Genomic DNA, 18,223 nt, shown 5'->3' with positions numbered 1-18,223 from the left:
CAGAATTGAACACAATGATCCAACTGGGACACTAACCAATGTTTTATAATAGTTTAGCATAACTTCCTTGCTTTTGTACTCTATTGCTCTATTCATAAAGTCCACAATCTCATCTGCTTTTTTAACAGCCTTCGCAACTTGTCCTGTCACCTTCAAAGATTTGTGTACATACACCCCAGGTCTCTCTGTTCCTGCATCCCCTTGAAAACTGCACCATTTCGTTTATATTGCCTCATTCTTCCTTCCAAAATCTCTCGCTTCACACTTCTCTGTGTTAAATTGTCGTCTGCTATGTGACTGCCCATTTCACTAGTCTGTCTACAGCCTCCTACCATTTACTGCCATTCTCACTGTTTACTACATTTCCGAATTTTGCATCATTTGCAAACTTTGAAATTATGTCCTGCACACCCAAGTAAAGCCTGGCTACCTGACCCGACTAGACCCGACTACTAATTTTATACCTGAGCCAGGCTTTACACCCAAGTCTACGTCATCACTAAACATCAAAAAGAGCAGTGGTCCCAACAGTGTCCCCTGGGGGAGGATTGGGTGATTAATCAGATTCAGTTACAACTCATTGAGATAATGACACTACGCTAGAAGGGCATGATTAAAGATATCAAAAGATACGAGAGCTGCTTGGGGACTTATCACCCAATCTTGCTGAGGCTAGCGTAAGCAGTCAAGGTGACTCCTCAAGGAGTCCTTGGTATGTGAGTCTATTGGTACCTTTATCTCATATACACTGTATGTTTTATTATATCAGATGTTTCAATCTTCCCTCAAATTTATATCGGAGGGAAAGAATGTATGACAGTTTCTTATCATCCCTCTACATAAGGGCAGTGGGGATATATGATAATATTCTATATAATCCTGACCTGTTCCCCAGCAAGGAAGCCAAACATGCAGGAAAGGAAAGGAGACAATTAGCAAGAAAGGGTTTGGGTGATGAAATTCTTTCTGTAGAGTCTCTAATGGGGTATTATAGTATCAGCCCAGTCAGAATCTTTACCTCTGGAAACATTGCCTGTGTTTATGAAGATCACGTTTCTTTGTTTGGGTTTGGTTGCCAGGTACCAGTCTGCCTCCTACCCCTCGAGGAACTTCAGCTCCACTCCATCTGAAGACACAGTGAGGAAGCCTCCAGCCAATCGAAGGAAGAGGAAGCAGAGACGTCGCAAGTCTGAGATGGAGGAATCTCAATATGAGACAGATTACACGACGGGAGCGGAATCCTGTGATGACATGGATGATGAGGAATGGGACAGGTGAGCAGCACATCATTCTGGGGCCCAGATATTCCCTGTGTTTCTTTAGCCTCATCTTGTACCCATAAAGCAGGCTCTTAACCATGTAGGAGGCCTTGGCTCTTTCGCAGCTTGGCTCAGTGGGTAGCAATCTCATTCATGAGTCAGGAGGTTGTGGGTTTGAATTCAACTCCAGAAACTTGAACCCCTAGACCAGGTCAAAACTCCCTGTGCAGTACTGAGGGAGTGCTACACGGTCAGGTGGATATAAAAGATCAAGTGACAGGCAATGACCATCTCCAACAAGAGAGAATCTAACCATCTCCCCTTGACATTCAATGGCATTACCATCGCTGAATCCCCCACTATCAACATCCTAGGGGTTACCATTGACCAGAAACTGAACTGGAGTAGCCATATAAATACCGTGGCTACAAGAGCAGGTCACAGGCTAGGAATCCTGTGGCGAGTAACTCACCCCCTGACTCCCCAAAGCCTGTCCACCATCTACAAGGCACATGTCAGGAGTGTGATGGAATACTCTCCACTTGCCTGGATGGGTGAAGCTCCAACAACACTCAAGAAGCTCGACACCATCCAGGACAAAGCTGCCCGCTTGATTGTCACCCCATCTACAAACATTCACTCCCTCCACCACTGATGCACCATGGCAGCAGTGTGTACCATCTACAAGATGCACTGCAGCAATGCACCAAGGCTCCTTAGACAGCACCTTCCAAACCTGCGACCTCTACAACCTAGAAGGACAAGGGCAGCAAATACATGGGAACACCACCACCTGCAAGTTCCCCTCCAAGTCACACAGCATCCTGACTTGGAACTATATCGCCGTTCCTTCACTGTCACTGGGTCAAAATCCTGGAACTCCCTTCCTAACAGCACTGTGGGTGTACCTACCTCACATGGACTGTAGCGGTTCAAGAAGGCAGCTCCCCACCACCTTCTCAAGGGCAATTAGGGATGGGCAATAAATGTAGCAATGTCCACATCCCATGAATGAATATTTTAAAAAATCCCATGGTCACTATTGCAAAGAAGAGCCGTGGAGTTCTTCCCGTGTCCTGACCAATATTTATCCCTCAATCAACATCACTAAAACAGATGATCTGGTGAATTTTCACATTGCCGTTTGTGGGATCTTGCTGTGTGTAAATTGTCTGTTGTGTTTCCAATATTACAACAGTGATTGCATTTCAAAAGTACTTCATTGGCTGTGGTGCTTTGAGATGTCCTGAGACCATGAAAGGTGCTATATAAATGCAAGTTCTTTCTTTAGCATGTAGGAGGTTTTTATCCATGTAGTCAGTCTCATTTTTTTCCACTTTGAGGGCTCTTACCCTTATAAATAGCATCAATTACCCATCCAGGGTCGAGGTGCCTGCTCTGAGTGGACATATTCCTGGAGGTTGTACCTCCTGCCTCCAATTTCGAACAGTGGCCGTGAGATCTTTTACATCCACCTGAGGGGGCAGACGGGGCCTTGGTTTAATGTCTCATCTGAAAGATGGCACCTCTGGCAGTGCAGCACTCCACTGGGGCCAGGCAATGTTAAGCCTTGCCCCTTCCTTGCTTCATCTTTGTCCTGTACGTGTTAACGATGCTGGGTGATAATGGGGGGAGGGGCGAGGGGGCGCGGTCAGCAGCATGCGAATGGGTCATGTTCTAACCCTGTATCATCTTGTCTTATCAGCTTGTACCCTCCCATAACCTCTGACCCCAAAAGGCAGGAATACAAGCGGGAATTTGATGCTGAGCATCACGAATATAAACAGCTTTGTGCTGATATGGATGAAATCAACAACCAGATTAACTACCTGAGCAAGCGGCTAGACGTCTTGACTGAGGACAACCCCACCTATCAGGTATGGACACTTCCCCTCCCACTCCCACTCCCCCGTTTCCAGTGCAAGGCGATGGAGGGAGAGCCCCAGTCGAAGTGCTTTAACTCTGGAGTATCTTATTCAACACTAGTGTGTTCCAGCAATCCAGCCCAAATTCCCCAGTCACTCAGTGCAAGTTATACTCCTATTTCTTTCTTCTTGCTTTGTCATTGTTTTGAGTTTTGTGGGATTGAAGGTTTGGAAAGGGAACAATCTTGGTGTCGCCTTGTTGGGGGATAACTCCTAAATCAGGTCACGGAGATCTGTTCATGTCAGCACCTGAGATATTTGAAGATTAATGGTGACCTCCTTGCCATATTCCCCACCTCGCCACTTTCTCCCCATATCCAGGTCTCTGGATCACTAGTTCAGTAACATAATCACTGCATTATCATACATGGCTTTCTAATCATACGTTTGCCGGTATGTTTTAGTGCTTATTTTGCTTTGTTTCAGGGCGTTGCTGAGGAATACAACAGATTAAAGGACTTCAAAAAGGTGAGAAAGTCTCTCATAAATCCCATTCAACTCATTGTCTGTTGATCAATCAGTCTGCAATATGCTACAGCCTGTAATAGTCCCAATAAACAATTTCCCCAGTGCATGGCTCGATGTGATACTGAACCCTGCACATCAGGAAGGCCTTAGGTTCGATAACAGGTTTATACTGAGTTAACTGGGCTGCTTGGTTCAGTGGGCAACACTCTCACTTCTGACTCTGGAAGGTTGTGGGTTCAAATCCCACCCCAGAGATTTCAGCACATAATCTAGGCTAACACTCCTGCTGCAGTACTGAGGGAGTGCTGCACTAACAAAGGCATGATCTTTAGGATGAGATATTAAACTGAGACCCTGTCTGCCATCTTAGGTGGGAATAAAAGGTCCCAGTGCCACTGTTCCACCCTGTCGAACGCCTTCTCCTGATTGAGGCAAAGGCAACCGACAGACCAGTCCTGTGGGAAAGATGGATCAGGTCCGGGACCGTGTAGGATTGGTCGGGGTGGATCATGTGGGCCAGCACGGAGCCCAGGCGGGTAGAGATAGCCCGGGCAAAAATCTTATAATCCGTGCTGAGGAGGGAGACCAGACACCAGTTCTTAAGCAAGCGGAGATCGCCCCTCTTCGGCAGCAGGACGATGACCACCCTGCGCCACAAGAGGGGCATCTCCCCGGTCTCCAGGCTTTCCCCCAGGGACCCACGCGTAATCGCCCCCCAGGACTTCCCAGAACACCCTGAGGAACTCCATGGTCAGCACGTCCTGCCCTGGGGATTTAAAAACTTAAGCAATAAGTTGGGGGAGGGGGGTGGCGGGGGTAGAGGAGGATAGGGGTGGAAAGGAAAAGGAGAGGAGTGGAGAGGATAGATGGCCAAGTGGTGGAATGGAGAGAAAAGCTGCGAGGATGTTGCTCTACAATCGGTGTTTGAAGCACCTTGCTGCAGAGTCCAAAGACCAATCTTCCAGTCAGGGGAGGGTTCTTCGCCCGGGTCGGCTGGAACCACCCGGTTTTCTCCTTTTCCTACTGTTGTATAAAGACTTTCTTCAGCCAGGCAGCTCCAGCCATCTTGAGCCATGCAGTTGGGGTGGGGAGGGAGCCCCCTTTTTGCAGGATGGAAGATAAACACAAGAGCAAGTACAGGGGCTCCCTATAGAATTTGGCAGCCCCACCCCTAGATCTTCCGGCACCTCCTCCCTCCCCCAACAGTTCAAACAAAAAACAGTTCTCTGGCATTCCAACACCCACCTCTCCAAAATGACTTGTAGGTCTTCTTTGTTCTTACAAAATAGAAACAGTTCCACAGTTGAAGTTGTAAGTTGCAGCTCCCTCCACTCTGCTCCCTCCACTCTGCTCTCTCCACTCTGCTCTCTCCACTCTGCTCTCTCCACTCTGCTCTCTCCACTCTGCTCCCTCCACTCTGCTCTCTCCACTCTGCTCCCTCCACTCTGCTCCCTCCACTCTGCTCTCTCCACTCTGCTCTCTCCACTCTGCTCCCTCCACTCTGCTCCCTCCACTCTGCTCTCTCCACTCTGCTCCCTCCACTCTGCTCCCTCCACTCTGCTCTCTCCACTCTGCTCCCTCCACTCTGCTCCCTCCACTCTGCTCTCTCCACTCTGCTGCCTCCACTCTGCTCCCTCCACTCTGCTCTCTCCACTCTGCTCCCTCCACTCTGCTCCCTCCACTCTGCTCTCTCCACTCTGCTCTCTCCACTCTGCTCCCTCCACTCTGCTCTCTCCACTCTGCTCTCTCCACTCTGCTCCCTCCACTCTGCTCCCTCCACTCTGCTCTCTCCACTCTGCTCCCTCCACTCTGCTCTCTCCACTCTGCTCTCTCCACTCTGCTCCCTCCACTCTGCTCCCTCCACTCTGCTCTCTCCACTCTGCTCCCTCCACTCTGCTCTCTCCACTCTGCTCTCTCCACTCTGCTCCCTCCACTCTGCTCCCTCCACTCTGCTCTCTCCACTCTGCTCCCTCCACTCTGCTCTCTCCACTCTGCTCTCTCCACTCTGCTCCCTCCACTCTGCTCCCTCCACTCTGCTCTCTCCACTCTGCTCCCTCCACTCTGCTCCCTCCACTCTGCTCTCTCCACTCTGCTCCCTCCATCTGCTCTCTCCACTCTGCTCCCTCCACTCTGCTCTCTCCACTCTGCTGCCTCCACTCTGCTCCCTCCACTCTGCTCTCTCCACTCTGCTCCCTCCACTCTGCTCCCTCCACTCTGCTCCCTCCACTCTGTTCCCTCCACTCTGCTCTCTCCACTCTGCTCCCTCCACTCTGCTCTCTCCACTCTGCTCCCTCCACTCTGCTCTCTCCACTCTGCTCTCTCCACTCTTCTCCCTCCACTCTGCTCCCTCCACTCTGCTCTCTCCACTCTGCTCTCTCCACTCTGCTCCCTCCACTCTGCTCTCTCCACTCTGCTCTCTCCACTCTGCTCCCTCCACTCTGCTCTCTCCACTCTGCTCCCTCCACTCTGCTCTCTCCACTCTGCTCTCTCCACTCTGCTCTCTCCACTCTGCTCCCTCCACTCTGCTCTCTCCACTCTGCTCCCTCCACTCTGCTGCCTCCACTCTGCTCTCTCCACTCTGCTCTCTCCACTCTGCTCCCTCCACTCTGCTCTCTCCACTCTGCTCCCTCCACTCTGCTCTCTCCACTCTGCTCTCTCCATTCTGCTCTCTCCACTCTGCTCTCTCCACTCTGCTCTCTCCACTCTGCTCCCTCCACTCTGCTCTCTCCACTCTGCTCCCTCCACTCTGCTCCCTCTACTCTCCACTCCAGTTCCAGCTCCCACAGCCTGCTCAGATGTCGTTGTTTCACCTAATTATACACAGGAAGTGCTCCAAACTCTCCAGCTAATCCTGTGCTGTACCTGCCCTGGGAGTATTTGATGGGGACAGTGCAGAGGGAGCTTTACTCTGTATCTAACCCCATTTTTTTTTCTTTTTTTTTAATCTAACCCCCGTTATTTTTTTTTCAGTGTAGAGGGAGCTTTACTCTGTATCTAATCACCCGTTTTTTTTTTAAGGTGGCCTTTATACCCCAGGCCCCTTTTATATTTTTCATGACGAGGGGCCTTTATTCCTCAGGGCCCCTTTATATACATAATTTTAAAATAACTTTATTAAAAACAGATAAATAAACAAAAAACTCAAATTAAAATGCCATTCTCGGCGTCGACAATGCACTCCAGTCCTTGCGGTGCCCACCAGTCGCGGAAGGCCTCAAGCGTACAGGCGGACACCGCATGCTCCTTCTCCAGGGACTCCCGGGCGCGAACATAACCGCGGAAGAGGGGCAGGCAATCGGGGAGGACGGACCCCCCGACGGCCCGCAGCCTGGACCTGTGAATTGCCACCTTGGAGGAGATCCTCCTCCCGGCCCATGCCCCTCCGCACCGGGTGCCCAAAGATCAGAAGCATGGGACTGAAGTGCAGCCAGAATTTGAGGAGCAGCCCCTTCAGATACTCAAATAGGGGCTGCAACCTCGCACACTCCGTATAAATGTGGAACACGGACTCGTCCAGGCCGCAGAAAGTACAGCTGGCCTGGGAGTCCGTGAACCTACTTAAAAGCCTATTGCACGGGACTGCTCTGTGCAGCACCCTCCACCCCAGGTCCCCGATGTAAAGGGGGAAGACTCCCGCGTAGAGAGACCTCCATCGGGGTTTCCCCTCGCCGCCAGATGGCAACGCGGACCGCCAGGGCTTGTCCGGCCGGATGACGAGGGCGAGGAAGTGGAGAGTGTGCAGGAGCAGCCCGTACAGGAAACCCCTCCGCGCCGATTGGAATGGCACGGAGGGCATTTCCGAGAGGCGGCTCGGGTTGTGCGGGACCGGCTCCCGAGGAGGGTTTCGGGGCCTGGGTCCGATGAGCCGTTCCGGCCGAGCGGGGGTCAGCTCGGCCGAGATCGCTCCGCACTCCCGAGCCTCCTCGCCACCCGGAGTTGGCTGCCCGGACAGCCGAGGCGCTCCCCTCCGCCGGCGGGGGAGCGCCCTGACTGGAGGCGACCTTATCTGACCCCGTTTTTTTTTTTTTTTTTTTCCCTTGCTCAGTGCAGCTCCTCTCTCCACCTCTGCAACCTCCAACTGCCACCAGCACTCTCAGCTGCACCTCGTTGAGGCTCTCAACACTCAGGTTCCCAAATCAGAGAGCAGCCAAACCCAGTGCTGTACCTGTCCTGGGAGTGTTTGATGGGGACAGTGTAGAGGGAGCTTTACTCTGTATCTAACCCCGTTTTTTTTTTTTTTTTGTTTGATGGGGACAGTGTAGAGGGAGCTTTACTCTGTATCTAACCCCCGTTTTTTTTTTACAAGGTGACCTTTATACCCCAGGCCCCTTTTATATTTTTCACATCGAGGGGGCCTTTATTCCTCAGGCCCCCTTTATATACATATTTACAGTTTTAAAATAACATTATTAAAACAGATAAATAAACAAAAAACTCAAATTAAAATGCCATTCTCGGCGTCGACGATGCACTCCAGTCCCTGCGGTGCCCACCGGTCGCGGAAGGCCTCAAGCGTACCGGCGGACACCGCATGCTCCTTTTCCAGGGACACCCGGGCGCGAACGTAACCGCAGAAGAGGGGCAGGCAATCGGAGAGGACGGACCCCCCGACGGCCCGCAACCTGGACCTGTGAATTGCCACCTTGGCCAGGCCCAGGAGCAGACCGACGAGGAGATCCTCCTCCCGGCCCGAGCCCCTCCGCACCGGGTGCCCAAAGATCAGGAGCGTGGGACTGAAGTGCAGCCAGAATTTGAGGAGCAGCCCCTTCAGATACTCAAATAGGGGCTGCAACCTCGCACACTCCGTATAAATGTGGAACACGGACTCGTCCAGGCCGCAGAAAGTACAGGTGGCCTGGGAGTCCGTGAACCTACTTAAAAGCCTATTGCACGGGACTGCTCTGTGCAGCACCCTCCACCCCAGGTCCCCGATGTAAAGGGGGAAGACTCCCGCGTAGAGAGACCTCCATCGGGGTTTCCCCTCGCCGCCAGATGGCAACGCGGACCGCCAGGGCGTGTCCGGCCGGCTGACGAGGGCGAGGAAGTGGAGAGTGTGCAGGAGCAGCCCGTACAGGAAACCCCTCCGCGCCGATTGGAATGGCACGGAGGGCATTTCCGAGAGGCGGCTCGGGTTGTGCGGGACCGGCTCCCGAGGAGGGTTTCGGGGCCTGGGTCCGATGAGCCGTTCCGGCCGAGCGGGGGTCAGCTCGGCCGAGATCGCTCCGCACTCCCGAGCCTCCTCGCCACCCGGAGTTGGCTGCCCGGACAGCCGAGGCGCTCCCCTCCGCCGGCGGGGGAGCGCCCTGACTGGAGGCGACCTTATCTGACCCCGTGCTGTACCTGTCCTGGGAGTGTTTGATGGGGACACTAGGTCCCAGAAATAGAAAATACTCCATTCTCTGACATACCTCATCTTGATGAGTATTAAGCCTGTGCCATAGAGGAATGTAAACTGCTAAAAAGGAAAGAACATATTTGAATGCTGAGTTAGTTTTTCCTGATATTTTGTTGTCTTTTCTGCTGTTTTCAGACCTCAGAGTATCAGAGCAAACGACTGCAGAGCAAGCGACTGAAGAGCAAACTATCCCACATTAAGCAGATGGTCAGCGAGTATGACCGTCAACGAGAATATGTTTAAGAGGGGACGCAGCATCCTTTAGTCTCTTCCATCTTTCCCACTTTCCCCACCCCACCCACAACATGAAAACTGGGAAATGTCCTGCAGATTTTAGTGAAGATTCCAAACTCAAGTCAGAAACTCTACCTGTGGGGCCATAATTAGGACTGGAACATTACAGCATTCACCATTACACCCAGACTACAGTGAGTGAATTGACACCAAACTCTGAGCAGGGGAAGGCTGCTTTGTGCTAACTGCATTCCTACATCAGTTTACACGACAGATTTGCTCTGAATGCACGAGGATGATGATTTATCATTCAATCCATTGGTCGGTCAGTAAACAGGAGGTTGATACATGGGTGAGCAAAACGTCGAAGGATTCAATCCACAGCATTCAATCCGTACCATTGAATACTTGGGAAAAATTAAAAAGCTTTAAAATAGCAAATCATTTGAGATCTTTCCCCAGCTCCGCACAATAACAACTTGCATTTGTATAGCACCTTTGAGTAGTAAAATGTCCCAAGTGGCTTCACGGAAGCATTATCAGGTATAGATTGACACTGGACCACATGAGGAGATATTAGGAGAGGTGACCAAAAGCTTGGTCTTATGGATGGGTTTTAAAGAGTTTTTTTTAAGGAGGAGATGGAAGTGGAGTGGTTTAGGGGGGATTCCAGAGCTTAGGGCCCAGGCAGCTGAAGGCACAGCCACCAATGGTGGAGCCATTAGAATCAGGGCTGCTCAAAAGCCCATATCTGGAGCAGTGCAGAGATCTGGGGGGGGGGGGGCGGGGGTGGTATACAGCTGGAGGTGGTTATAAAGACTGGGAGGGTGAGGCCGTGGAAGAATGTGAATGCAAGGATGACATTTTAAATTTGAGACATTGCTGGACTGAGTGTCAATGAATGTCAGGAAGCACAGCAGTGATGGGGGATCAGGACTTGGTGTGAGCTAGGGCATGGGTTTTGCATGAGAGGATGGGAGGCCAGTCAGGAGAGAATTGGAAGAGTTGTGTCAGAAGGTAACAGGAGGCAGGAATGAGGGTTTCAGCAGCAGATGAGCTGAGGAGTGGAAGCAGGCAATGTTATGGAAGTGGAAATAGGTGGCCTTGATAATGGGTGGGATATGGGGTCAGTAGTTTAGCTCAAGGTTAAATAGGACATGAAATCTGTGAACAGTCTGGTTCAGCCTGAGAGAGTGGCCAGGAAGAGGGATGGAATTAGAGGTGAGGGAACAGAGTTTGACAGGGACCAAAGAAAATGCCTTCAGTTTTCCCAATATTTAATAATTAAAATGCATGAATGTTCAATACAGGGCATTCAATCCATGGGCAGAGTCAATCAGTTCCTGTGGTACTTGGGTGACCATTACACACGTGAAACACTGTGGACTGTGGACAGGACAGTTCCTCACCAGTACAGGAGGACAATCATTTTCTGTGTTGGATGCTGCTCCCAAGTCCTTGCAATCAGAATAGCTTCACCAATCTCTTTACCATGGCTTCATGTACTGCCAATGATATGGGACTTTTACTTTGAATATTTCTTATTGTGTTTCCTTTTTTTTGCTCTTTGTTACTTGCATTGCAATCAGTATTGAAATCTATAATTTTAGAAAATATTACAAGTTTAATTGATTAAAGGAATAGCGTCGAGCCAGAATAGGTCTTGAACCTTAGGAAAGGCAGTCCTGTATATTTACTCACTATTTTATTCTGTATAAATTCTGTTGGTCTGGAGGTTTGGAAAGGACAGTTCTTAGGCTGTCTTGTTGGTGAATAATTCCTGAATCGGAACACCAAGATCAATTAGTATCAGGGACTTGAGATATACGGGAATTAATGGGCACAGGAATTTAAACTATACACAGAGGCGCTAAAGTTCCACGAATTTGGGCTGGAGTTTGGTCGGTGGCCAGTGATTGGTACAAGCCATTCATTATACTTATACTTACTTACAGACTCTCTGTAGGGTTTTGCACTGACGTGCTTAAAAATTGGAGAGCCATTTCAGTGCAGCGCCCTCTACAGGGTTCTGGGACCTGTGTGAAAAAGGCAAGCAACTGTGTGTCTCCTTAACCAATCAGATTGAACAATCGTTCATGAGCTGTACAGAGACTGACCCAGGAAGTGTTGGTTTAATTATTTACTTCGATGTCAAAATTGGATATAGAAAGCAAAATAAAGATACAAAAAGGTGGGATTAAGAGACAGAAAAGGTTTAAAAAACTTTATTTTTTTTGAAATCTCCAACAATGATTAAAATCTGAAGAAATGAGACTCCACACTTGTAAAAGTTAATTTCCAGGGATAGAGAGGTTGCACTTTAATAATGGTGAAACCAGATACCTCACCTTTACTTCTATCGCAGATTTTGGCCCAATTCTCAAGAGACGTTAAACTATTTTAACACTCAGTTCCTAATATTCCTGCAGTGTGATTTCAGGGCCCAAGAGCTTTCGAAGGAGATGCCTGATGGTTTGTTGCAATGCTTTGACTATCCTATTACACATTATTTGTACAGCAACCACTCCCAATTATTGTGAAGTTATGCTTTAATCTGCTTCTGATTACGAAACTTTTTTGAATGCCTTTTGTATTTTTGAATGAATTGTATCTGAAATATATTTTAATATTAAGCTTGCTAAGCAACAGTGACTGTGGCTTATTGTGTTGGAGAGCTCAAGCATTATCCTTCAACTGACCCAAGTGTGTTTATCCGGTCATAAACTGAGTCGCATCATAGAATCACAGAATGATAACAGCACATGAGGCCATTCAGCCCATCATGCCTGTGCTAGCTCTTTGAAAGAGCTATCCAATTAGCCCCATTCTACTTGCCCTTTCTCCATAGCCCTGCAAATTTTTGTTCTTTAAGTATTTATCAAGTTCCCTTTTTGAAAGTTTACTATTGAATCTGCTTTCAAATCGTGGCATAAAAAAATGTCTCCATCACCTCGTTCTTATGCCAATTATCTTAAATCTATTCTTTGGTTACCGACCAACTACAGGGAACTGGAACCTGTGTGAAAAAGGCAAGCAACTGTGTGTCTCCTTAACTAATCAGATTGAAGAATTGTTAATGAGCCCCCCCCCCACCACCTGCCAGTGGAAATATTTTCATCTTATTTACTCAAAGTCCCTCTCATAATATTATTAAATCTCCCCTTAACCTTCTCTGCTCTAAGGAGAGCAATCCCAGCTTATCCAGTCTCTCCACATAACTGAAGTTCCTCATCTTTGGTACCGTTCTAGGAAATCTCCTCTGCATCATCTCTGAGGCTTTGACATCCTTCCTAAAGTGCAGTGCCCCGAGTTGGACACAATACTCCAGCTGAGGCCTAACCAGTGTTTTATAAAGGTTAAACAATGAAATGGATTTGTGACAGTCTTGATTTAGTTCCATGGTGGAACCAACATGCCTGCATGTTCTTCTAACAAGAGATATCGTTCCGTGCTGCAGACCAGAAGATATGGGACAACAGAATTCCTCGACTGTGTCGACTGCAAGCAAATGGACAACAACTAGCAGTCAGCACTGAGACTCCCAGCATCTCAATTGCTCTGCGCAAGTGGATGGAGTATCGGTCAGTACAGAGGGAGGGCTGCGATTCATGGCTACTTGACACGAGGATCTTTAACCTGTTCTGGCTGGCTGGGTTTTGAAGTGCTAAAACTGACAAGTATTTTAGTACAAAAAGGGACTTTGCAGTTTATTACTTTATAAATTAAAACACCAAGAAACCCCAATCTCATCACCTAGAGCAGGAGATGTCAAAATTAACGTTAAGACAGAACTTTCCTGAAAAGAACACAAACCTGTTTTTTCAATCATGTGTATATAACGAAGAGGCAAAAGGTGACTCCCAGAGAAAACTTAGCCATTAAACATTTGTAATACAGACAAGCTTGAGAAATTGTTGGGCTAGTCTGTAAGATGGTTATTCCTTTGAGAAATCTCTCCTTCACTCTCTGAAAGCTGCTGCTTGTTGCCGTATGGTTGGCAACTCTGGTTGGACGTATTCCTGCATGTTTCATCATATGGCCTCCTGTCTCTAACTGCCCCTCCCCCACCATTGGTCATCTGACATGGCCATCATTACACTACCCTGCCATCCCATGGCCAATTGGAAGATGATAAGACTATGACTGATGGCCTTTTCCTCCACCTCCAATATTTTTTATAACTAATTAAAAATGTTCAAAGAGAAAGCAAAACGTACAATATTTTAAATGACCTGATGAGTTTTCTCCCTGGCGGCTGCAGTGTCCTGGAGATTAATCTTCAATTCCTGGAGACCTCCAGGGCAATCCTGAATGGTTGGTAACCCCATCTCGCTGGGATATGGCTACCACAGGTGTTGGGAAAAGCGCTAATGCCTTGTCTGCACGTGAGCTCAATCATTGACTATCAGCAGGATCTCTTAACCGAACTGCTGGGGTCCCCTCACCTGCCTTATTCCAGACCCCGCTCTTTGTATTTTCCACGGGGTGTGGCTGGATAGTGGCGAACAGTAGGAGCCCTGGATGACTTGTTCTTCCTCCCCTGTCCCCAGTTCAAGGACACTGAGCCCACTGTGATATCCCAACCACTCAGCTGTCTGAGATTTGCCAACACCTGACCGTGACACAATGGAACATTTTAAATACCAAGGAGATCAATGCCATGGACTGCAACAGGAATCCTTGGGATCTCCAGCCACAGCTTGGATACAGTGATTGATATTTTGGGATCGTGTCTGTTCTTTGTCCTAGTACAACCTTAAACTTCTCAAGAATCATAGACCAATGCGGCTCAAAGGAAGCACGAGTACAGAGTGGATTCACAGGAACAGGAGGAGGCCATTCAGCCCCTCGAGCCTGTACTGCCATTCAATTAGATCATGGCTGATCTGTATCTTAACGACTCCGTAATCCTTAGTAACCGTTCCCAACAAAAATCTATCAATCTCTGTTTTGATATTTTTCAACTGACCACCAGCCTCAACTGCTTTTTGAGGGAAGAGAGTTCCAGATTTCCGCTCCCCTTTGTGTGAAGAACTGCTTCCTAACATTCCTCCAGGATTGGTCTGGAATCTATAGGAATTCAAGATTATTCTCCTATTTCCTGCTGCAAGTAACCCTGGACAAAAAGCATAGGGGCACTAAAAACAGTTCAACAGTTTAAATGTTCTTTGAACTCATTCATTTATTAGTTATAAAAATATTGGAGTGGGAAACAAAGGCTGTTTGAGCAAGTGAGGAAGTGCATTTGGAAGACTTCTGATGATTCCTCGAGGAATATGTGCAAACAGTTGATAATCCTACCCCCAAATGGTCTAATTTTAAGGTTTACCCCAATCCCTTCTAATGCAAAATCAACTCCTCCCAGATTCCAGTCTGCAAGGATGTATCCGGGTTTATCAAAGTACAAGTGACATGTCCATACAGACATTAACACAGCAAGATGTCTCAAGGTGCTTCACAAAGGCAAGGGTGGGGTTGGGGGTTCAAGTGGAGAAAGGAGACATTGAGTGAAATTCAGCTTTGGAGGGAGTGGAAAATGGGTGCTAGCAGATTGGCTGATTAGTTATACAGAACAGAACAGACAACTGGGTGGAGGGTATAGATGAATTAATTTGCATTTATATAGCACCTTGTATGACCACGGGACATCCCAAAGTGCTTTACAGCTAATGAAGTACTTTTTGAAGTGTGGTCGCAGTTGTAATATAGGAAATGTGACAGTCAGTTTCTGAACACCAAGATTCCACATTCAGCAACGTGATAGTGATCTAAGAAGCTGTTTTAGCGATGCTGCTTGAAGAACTATTATTAGTCAGGATACCAGGGAGAATTCCCTTACTACTCTTCAAAATAGTGGCCATAGGATCTTTTACATCCACCTGAAAGGGCAGACAAGGCCTCAGTTTAAGTTCTCATGCAAAACGGCACCTCTGACAGTGCAGCACTCCCTCAGTACTGCACTGGGAACGTCAGCCTGGATTATGTGCTCAAGTCTCCGGAGTGCGACTTGGACTCACAATCTAATGACTCAGAGGCAACAGAGCTACCCACTGACACATGGTTGACACTTCTTTTAACATCATTTGAATCATTAGAACAGCACCAACAGATCAAAGTCCCTCTCAGCTTTTGCTCCAATTGTCCTGTGCCCTTAATTTACTTTCTTCTCCATCTCCTCGTTATTTCTGGGCACGCTGTTCAGAAAGAAGCTGGAGTAATTGACGCAGCGAAACGCCAGGAGCTGAGCGCCAACAGCAAAGAGGACATTGGCGTACAGGAAGGATGATAGGGCGTTCTCCGGGACGCGGTACGTGAAGGAAGTGCGTGGGTGCAAAGATGCGCCAATGTGGGAAAACTGAGCCTGGGGATGAGTCAAAAAAATGTTTTTAAAAGGCATTAAAATATAAAAATTATTTGAGGTCTTTCCCCAGTCCCACAAAACAACAACTTGCATTTATATAGCACCTTGAACAAATATCCCAAGGTGCTGCACAGGAGCAATAACAAACAAAACTTAACTCCAAGCCACATAAGGAGATATTCTGACAGGTGACTCAAAGCTTGGTCAAACAGGTAGATTTTAGGGAATGTCTTAAAGGAGAGGAGAAAGGTAGAGAGACGGAGAGGTTTAGGGAGGGAATTTCAGAGCTTAGGGCCCAGGCAGCTGAAGGCACGGCCACCAATGGTGGAGTGATTAAAATCGGGGATGCACACGAGGTAAGAATTGGAGGAGTACAGAGAAGAGCTGGAGGGGATTACAGAGATAGGGAGGCCACGGAGGGATCTGAAAAATGGATGAGAATTTTAAAATCGAGGTGTTGTCGGACAGGAGTTAATGTAGGTCAGCGAGCACAGAAGTGATGGGTGAACGGGACTTGTGCAAATTAGGATATAGGCAGCAGAGTTTTGGATGAACTCAGGTTTATTCAGGGTGCAAGGTGGGAGGCTGGCCTGGAGACCACTGGAATAGTTGAGTCTAGAAGTAACAAAGAGCTGGAGAGGGGAAATGTTACTGAGGTGGAAGTAGGTGGACTTGATGCAGATGTTTACGGGGTCGGAAGCTGTGCTCAGAGTTAAATAGGAAGCCAAGGCTGTGAACAGTCTGGTTCAGCCATTTACAAGTAAGTACTTTATCGTAGGAGTCTGTTTTCAAAGAACAAAGAACAGTACAGTACAGGAACAGGCCATTCGGCCCTCCAAGCCTGTGCCGATCTTGATGCCTGCTGAAACTAACACCTTCTGCACTTCCGGGGACCGTATCCCTCTATTCCCTTCCCATTCATATATTTGTCAAGATGTCCCTTAAACGTCGCTATCGTACCTGCTTCCACCACCTCCCCCGGCAACAAGTTCCAAGCACTCACCACCCTCTGTGTAAAGAACTTGCCTCGCACATCCCCTCTAAACTTTGCCCCTCTCACCTTAACCCTATGTCCCCTAGTAACTGACTCTTCCACCCTGGGAAAAAGCTTCTGACTATCCACTCTGTCCATGCCACTCATAACTTTGTAAACCTCTATCATGTCACCCCTCCACCTCCGTCGTTCCAGTGAAAACAATCTGAGTTTTTCCAACCTCTCCTCATAGCTAATGCCCTCCAGACCAGGCAACATCCTGGTAAACCTCCTCTGTACCCTCTCCAAAGCCTCCACGTCCTTCTGGTAGTGTGGCGACCAGAATTGCACGCAATATTCTAAGTGTGGCCTAACTAAGGTTCTGTACAGCTGCAACATGACTTGCCAATTTTTATACTCTATGCTCCGACCGATGAAGGCAAGCAGGCCGTATGCCTTCTTGACTACCTTATCCATCTGCGTTGCCACTTTCAGTGACCTGTGGACCTGTACGCCCAGATCTCTCTGCCTGTCAATACTCCTAAGGGTTCTGCCATTTACTGTATACCTCCCACCTGCATTAGACCTTCCAAAATGCATTACCTCACATTTGTCCGGATTAAACTCCATCTGCCATTTCTCCCCCCAAGTCTCCAACCGATCTATATCCTGCTGTATCCTCTGACAATCCTCATCATTATCCGCAACTCCACCAACCTTTGTGTCGTCCGCAAACTTACTCATCAGACCAGCTACATTTTCCTCCAAATCATTTATATATACTACAAACAGCAAAGGTCTCAGCACTGATCCCTGCGGAACACCACTAGTCACATCCCTCCATTCAGAAAAGCACCCTTCCACTGCTACCCTCTGTCTTCTATGACCGAGCCAGTTCTGTATCCATCTTGCCAGCTCACCTCTGATCCCATGTGGCTTCACCTTTTGCACCAGTCTGCCATGAGAGACCTTGTCAAAGGCTTTACTAAAGTCCATATAGACAACATCCACTGCCCTTCCCTCATCAATCATCTTCGTCACTTCCTCAAAAAACTCAATCAAATTAGTGAGACACGACCTCCCCTTCACAAAACCATGCTGTCTCTCGCTAATAAGTTTGTTTATTTCATTGGACATATCTTCAAAAAAACATGGCTGGTCACACTTTCAATCACCCCTTTGATTTTAGTACAGTCAGGGCCTGAGTCTTTCTATCATGGCTTTCAAAGCAGGTAGAACCTGCCCCTGCATTTCATCCTGTTACAAAGCCTCCCAATGACACTGACTTTGAAACTCTACACCCATGACTTACCTGGGCTATGGCTCCTGCAAACACCACGGTCAGATCGGGCATCCACACACAACTGGGGTCAATCAGGCCATACAGCGCCAAGCCAAAGAAAGGAAGGAGGTAGAACAGGTTAACCAACATCTGGAAAAGAGGAGTCAACTTCAATCCATAGTTCAAGAAAACTCCCAACAAACAGGGACGAGTGTCAGAGACTCTGACCAAGTGTGCAAGTGTGTAAGTTGTGAATGTGAGCGTGAGAGTACGTAAGAAGATGTGTGTGAGTCTTTGTGAGTGAGTGTGTGTGAGAGAGAGTGAGT

At 48.2% G+C, this 18,223-nt stretch overlaps 2 protein-coding genes across 2 annotated transcripts in view; one reads left to right on the top strand and one right to left on the bottom strand.

Annotated features, from left to right (window-relative positions):
- Window positions 1-11,927, top strand: part of LOC137351332 (uncharacterized) — a 52,008-nt gene extending 40,081 nt beyond the window's left edge. Inside the window, exons 14-17 of the mRNA XM_068015769.1 lie at window positions 1,080-1,274; window positions 2,965-3,136; window positions 3,611-3,652; window positions 9,183-11,927. Coding sequence (XP_067871870.1) covers window positions 1,080-1,274; window positions 2,965-3,136; window positions 3,611-3,652; window positions 9,183-9,290 — 517 coding nt within the window. The 3' untranslated portion in view covers window positions 9,291-11,927. The remainder of the gene's footprint in view (window positions 1-1,079; window positions 1,275-2,964; window positions 3,137-3,610; window positions 3,653-9,182) is intronic.
- Window positions 11,928-14,445: 2,518 nt separating this feature from the next.
- tm6sf2b (transmembrane 6 superfamily member 2b) overlaps window positions 14,446-18,223 on the bottom strand; it is an 83,994-nt gene continuing 80,216 nt past the window's right edge. The window contains exons 9-10 of the mRNA XM_068015999.1: window positions 17,928-18,047; window positions 14,446-15,642 (exon numbers count right to left, since the gene is read on the bottom strand). Of these exons, the coding sequence (XP_067872100.1) occupies window positions 15,433-15,642; window positions 17,928-18,047 (330 nt within the window). The 3' untranslated portion in view covers window positions 14,446-15,432. The remainder of the gene's footprint in view (window positions 15,643-17,927; window positions 18,048-18,223) is intronic.

This window comes from Heterodontus francisci, chromosome 36 (assembly GCF_036365525.1).
Source record: "Heterodontus francisci isolate sHetFra1 chromosome 36, sHetFra1.hap1, whole genome shotgun sequence".
Classification (NCBI taxonomy): Eukaryota; Metazoa; Chordata; class Chondrichthyes; order Heterodontiformes; family Heterodontidae; genus Heterodontus; species Heterodontus francisci.
This window is presented reverse-complemented; position numbering and strand designations above follow the sequence as displayed.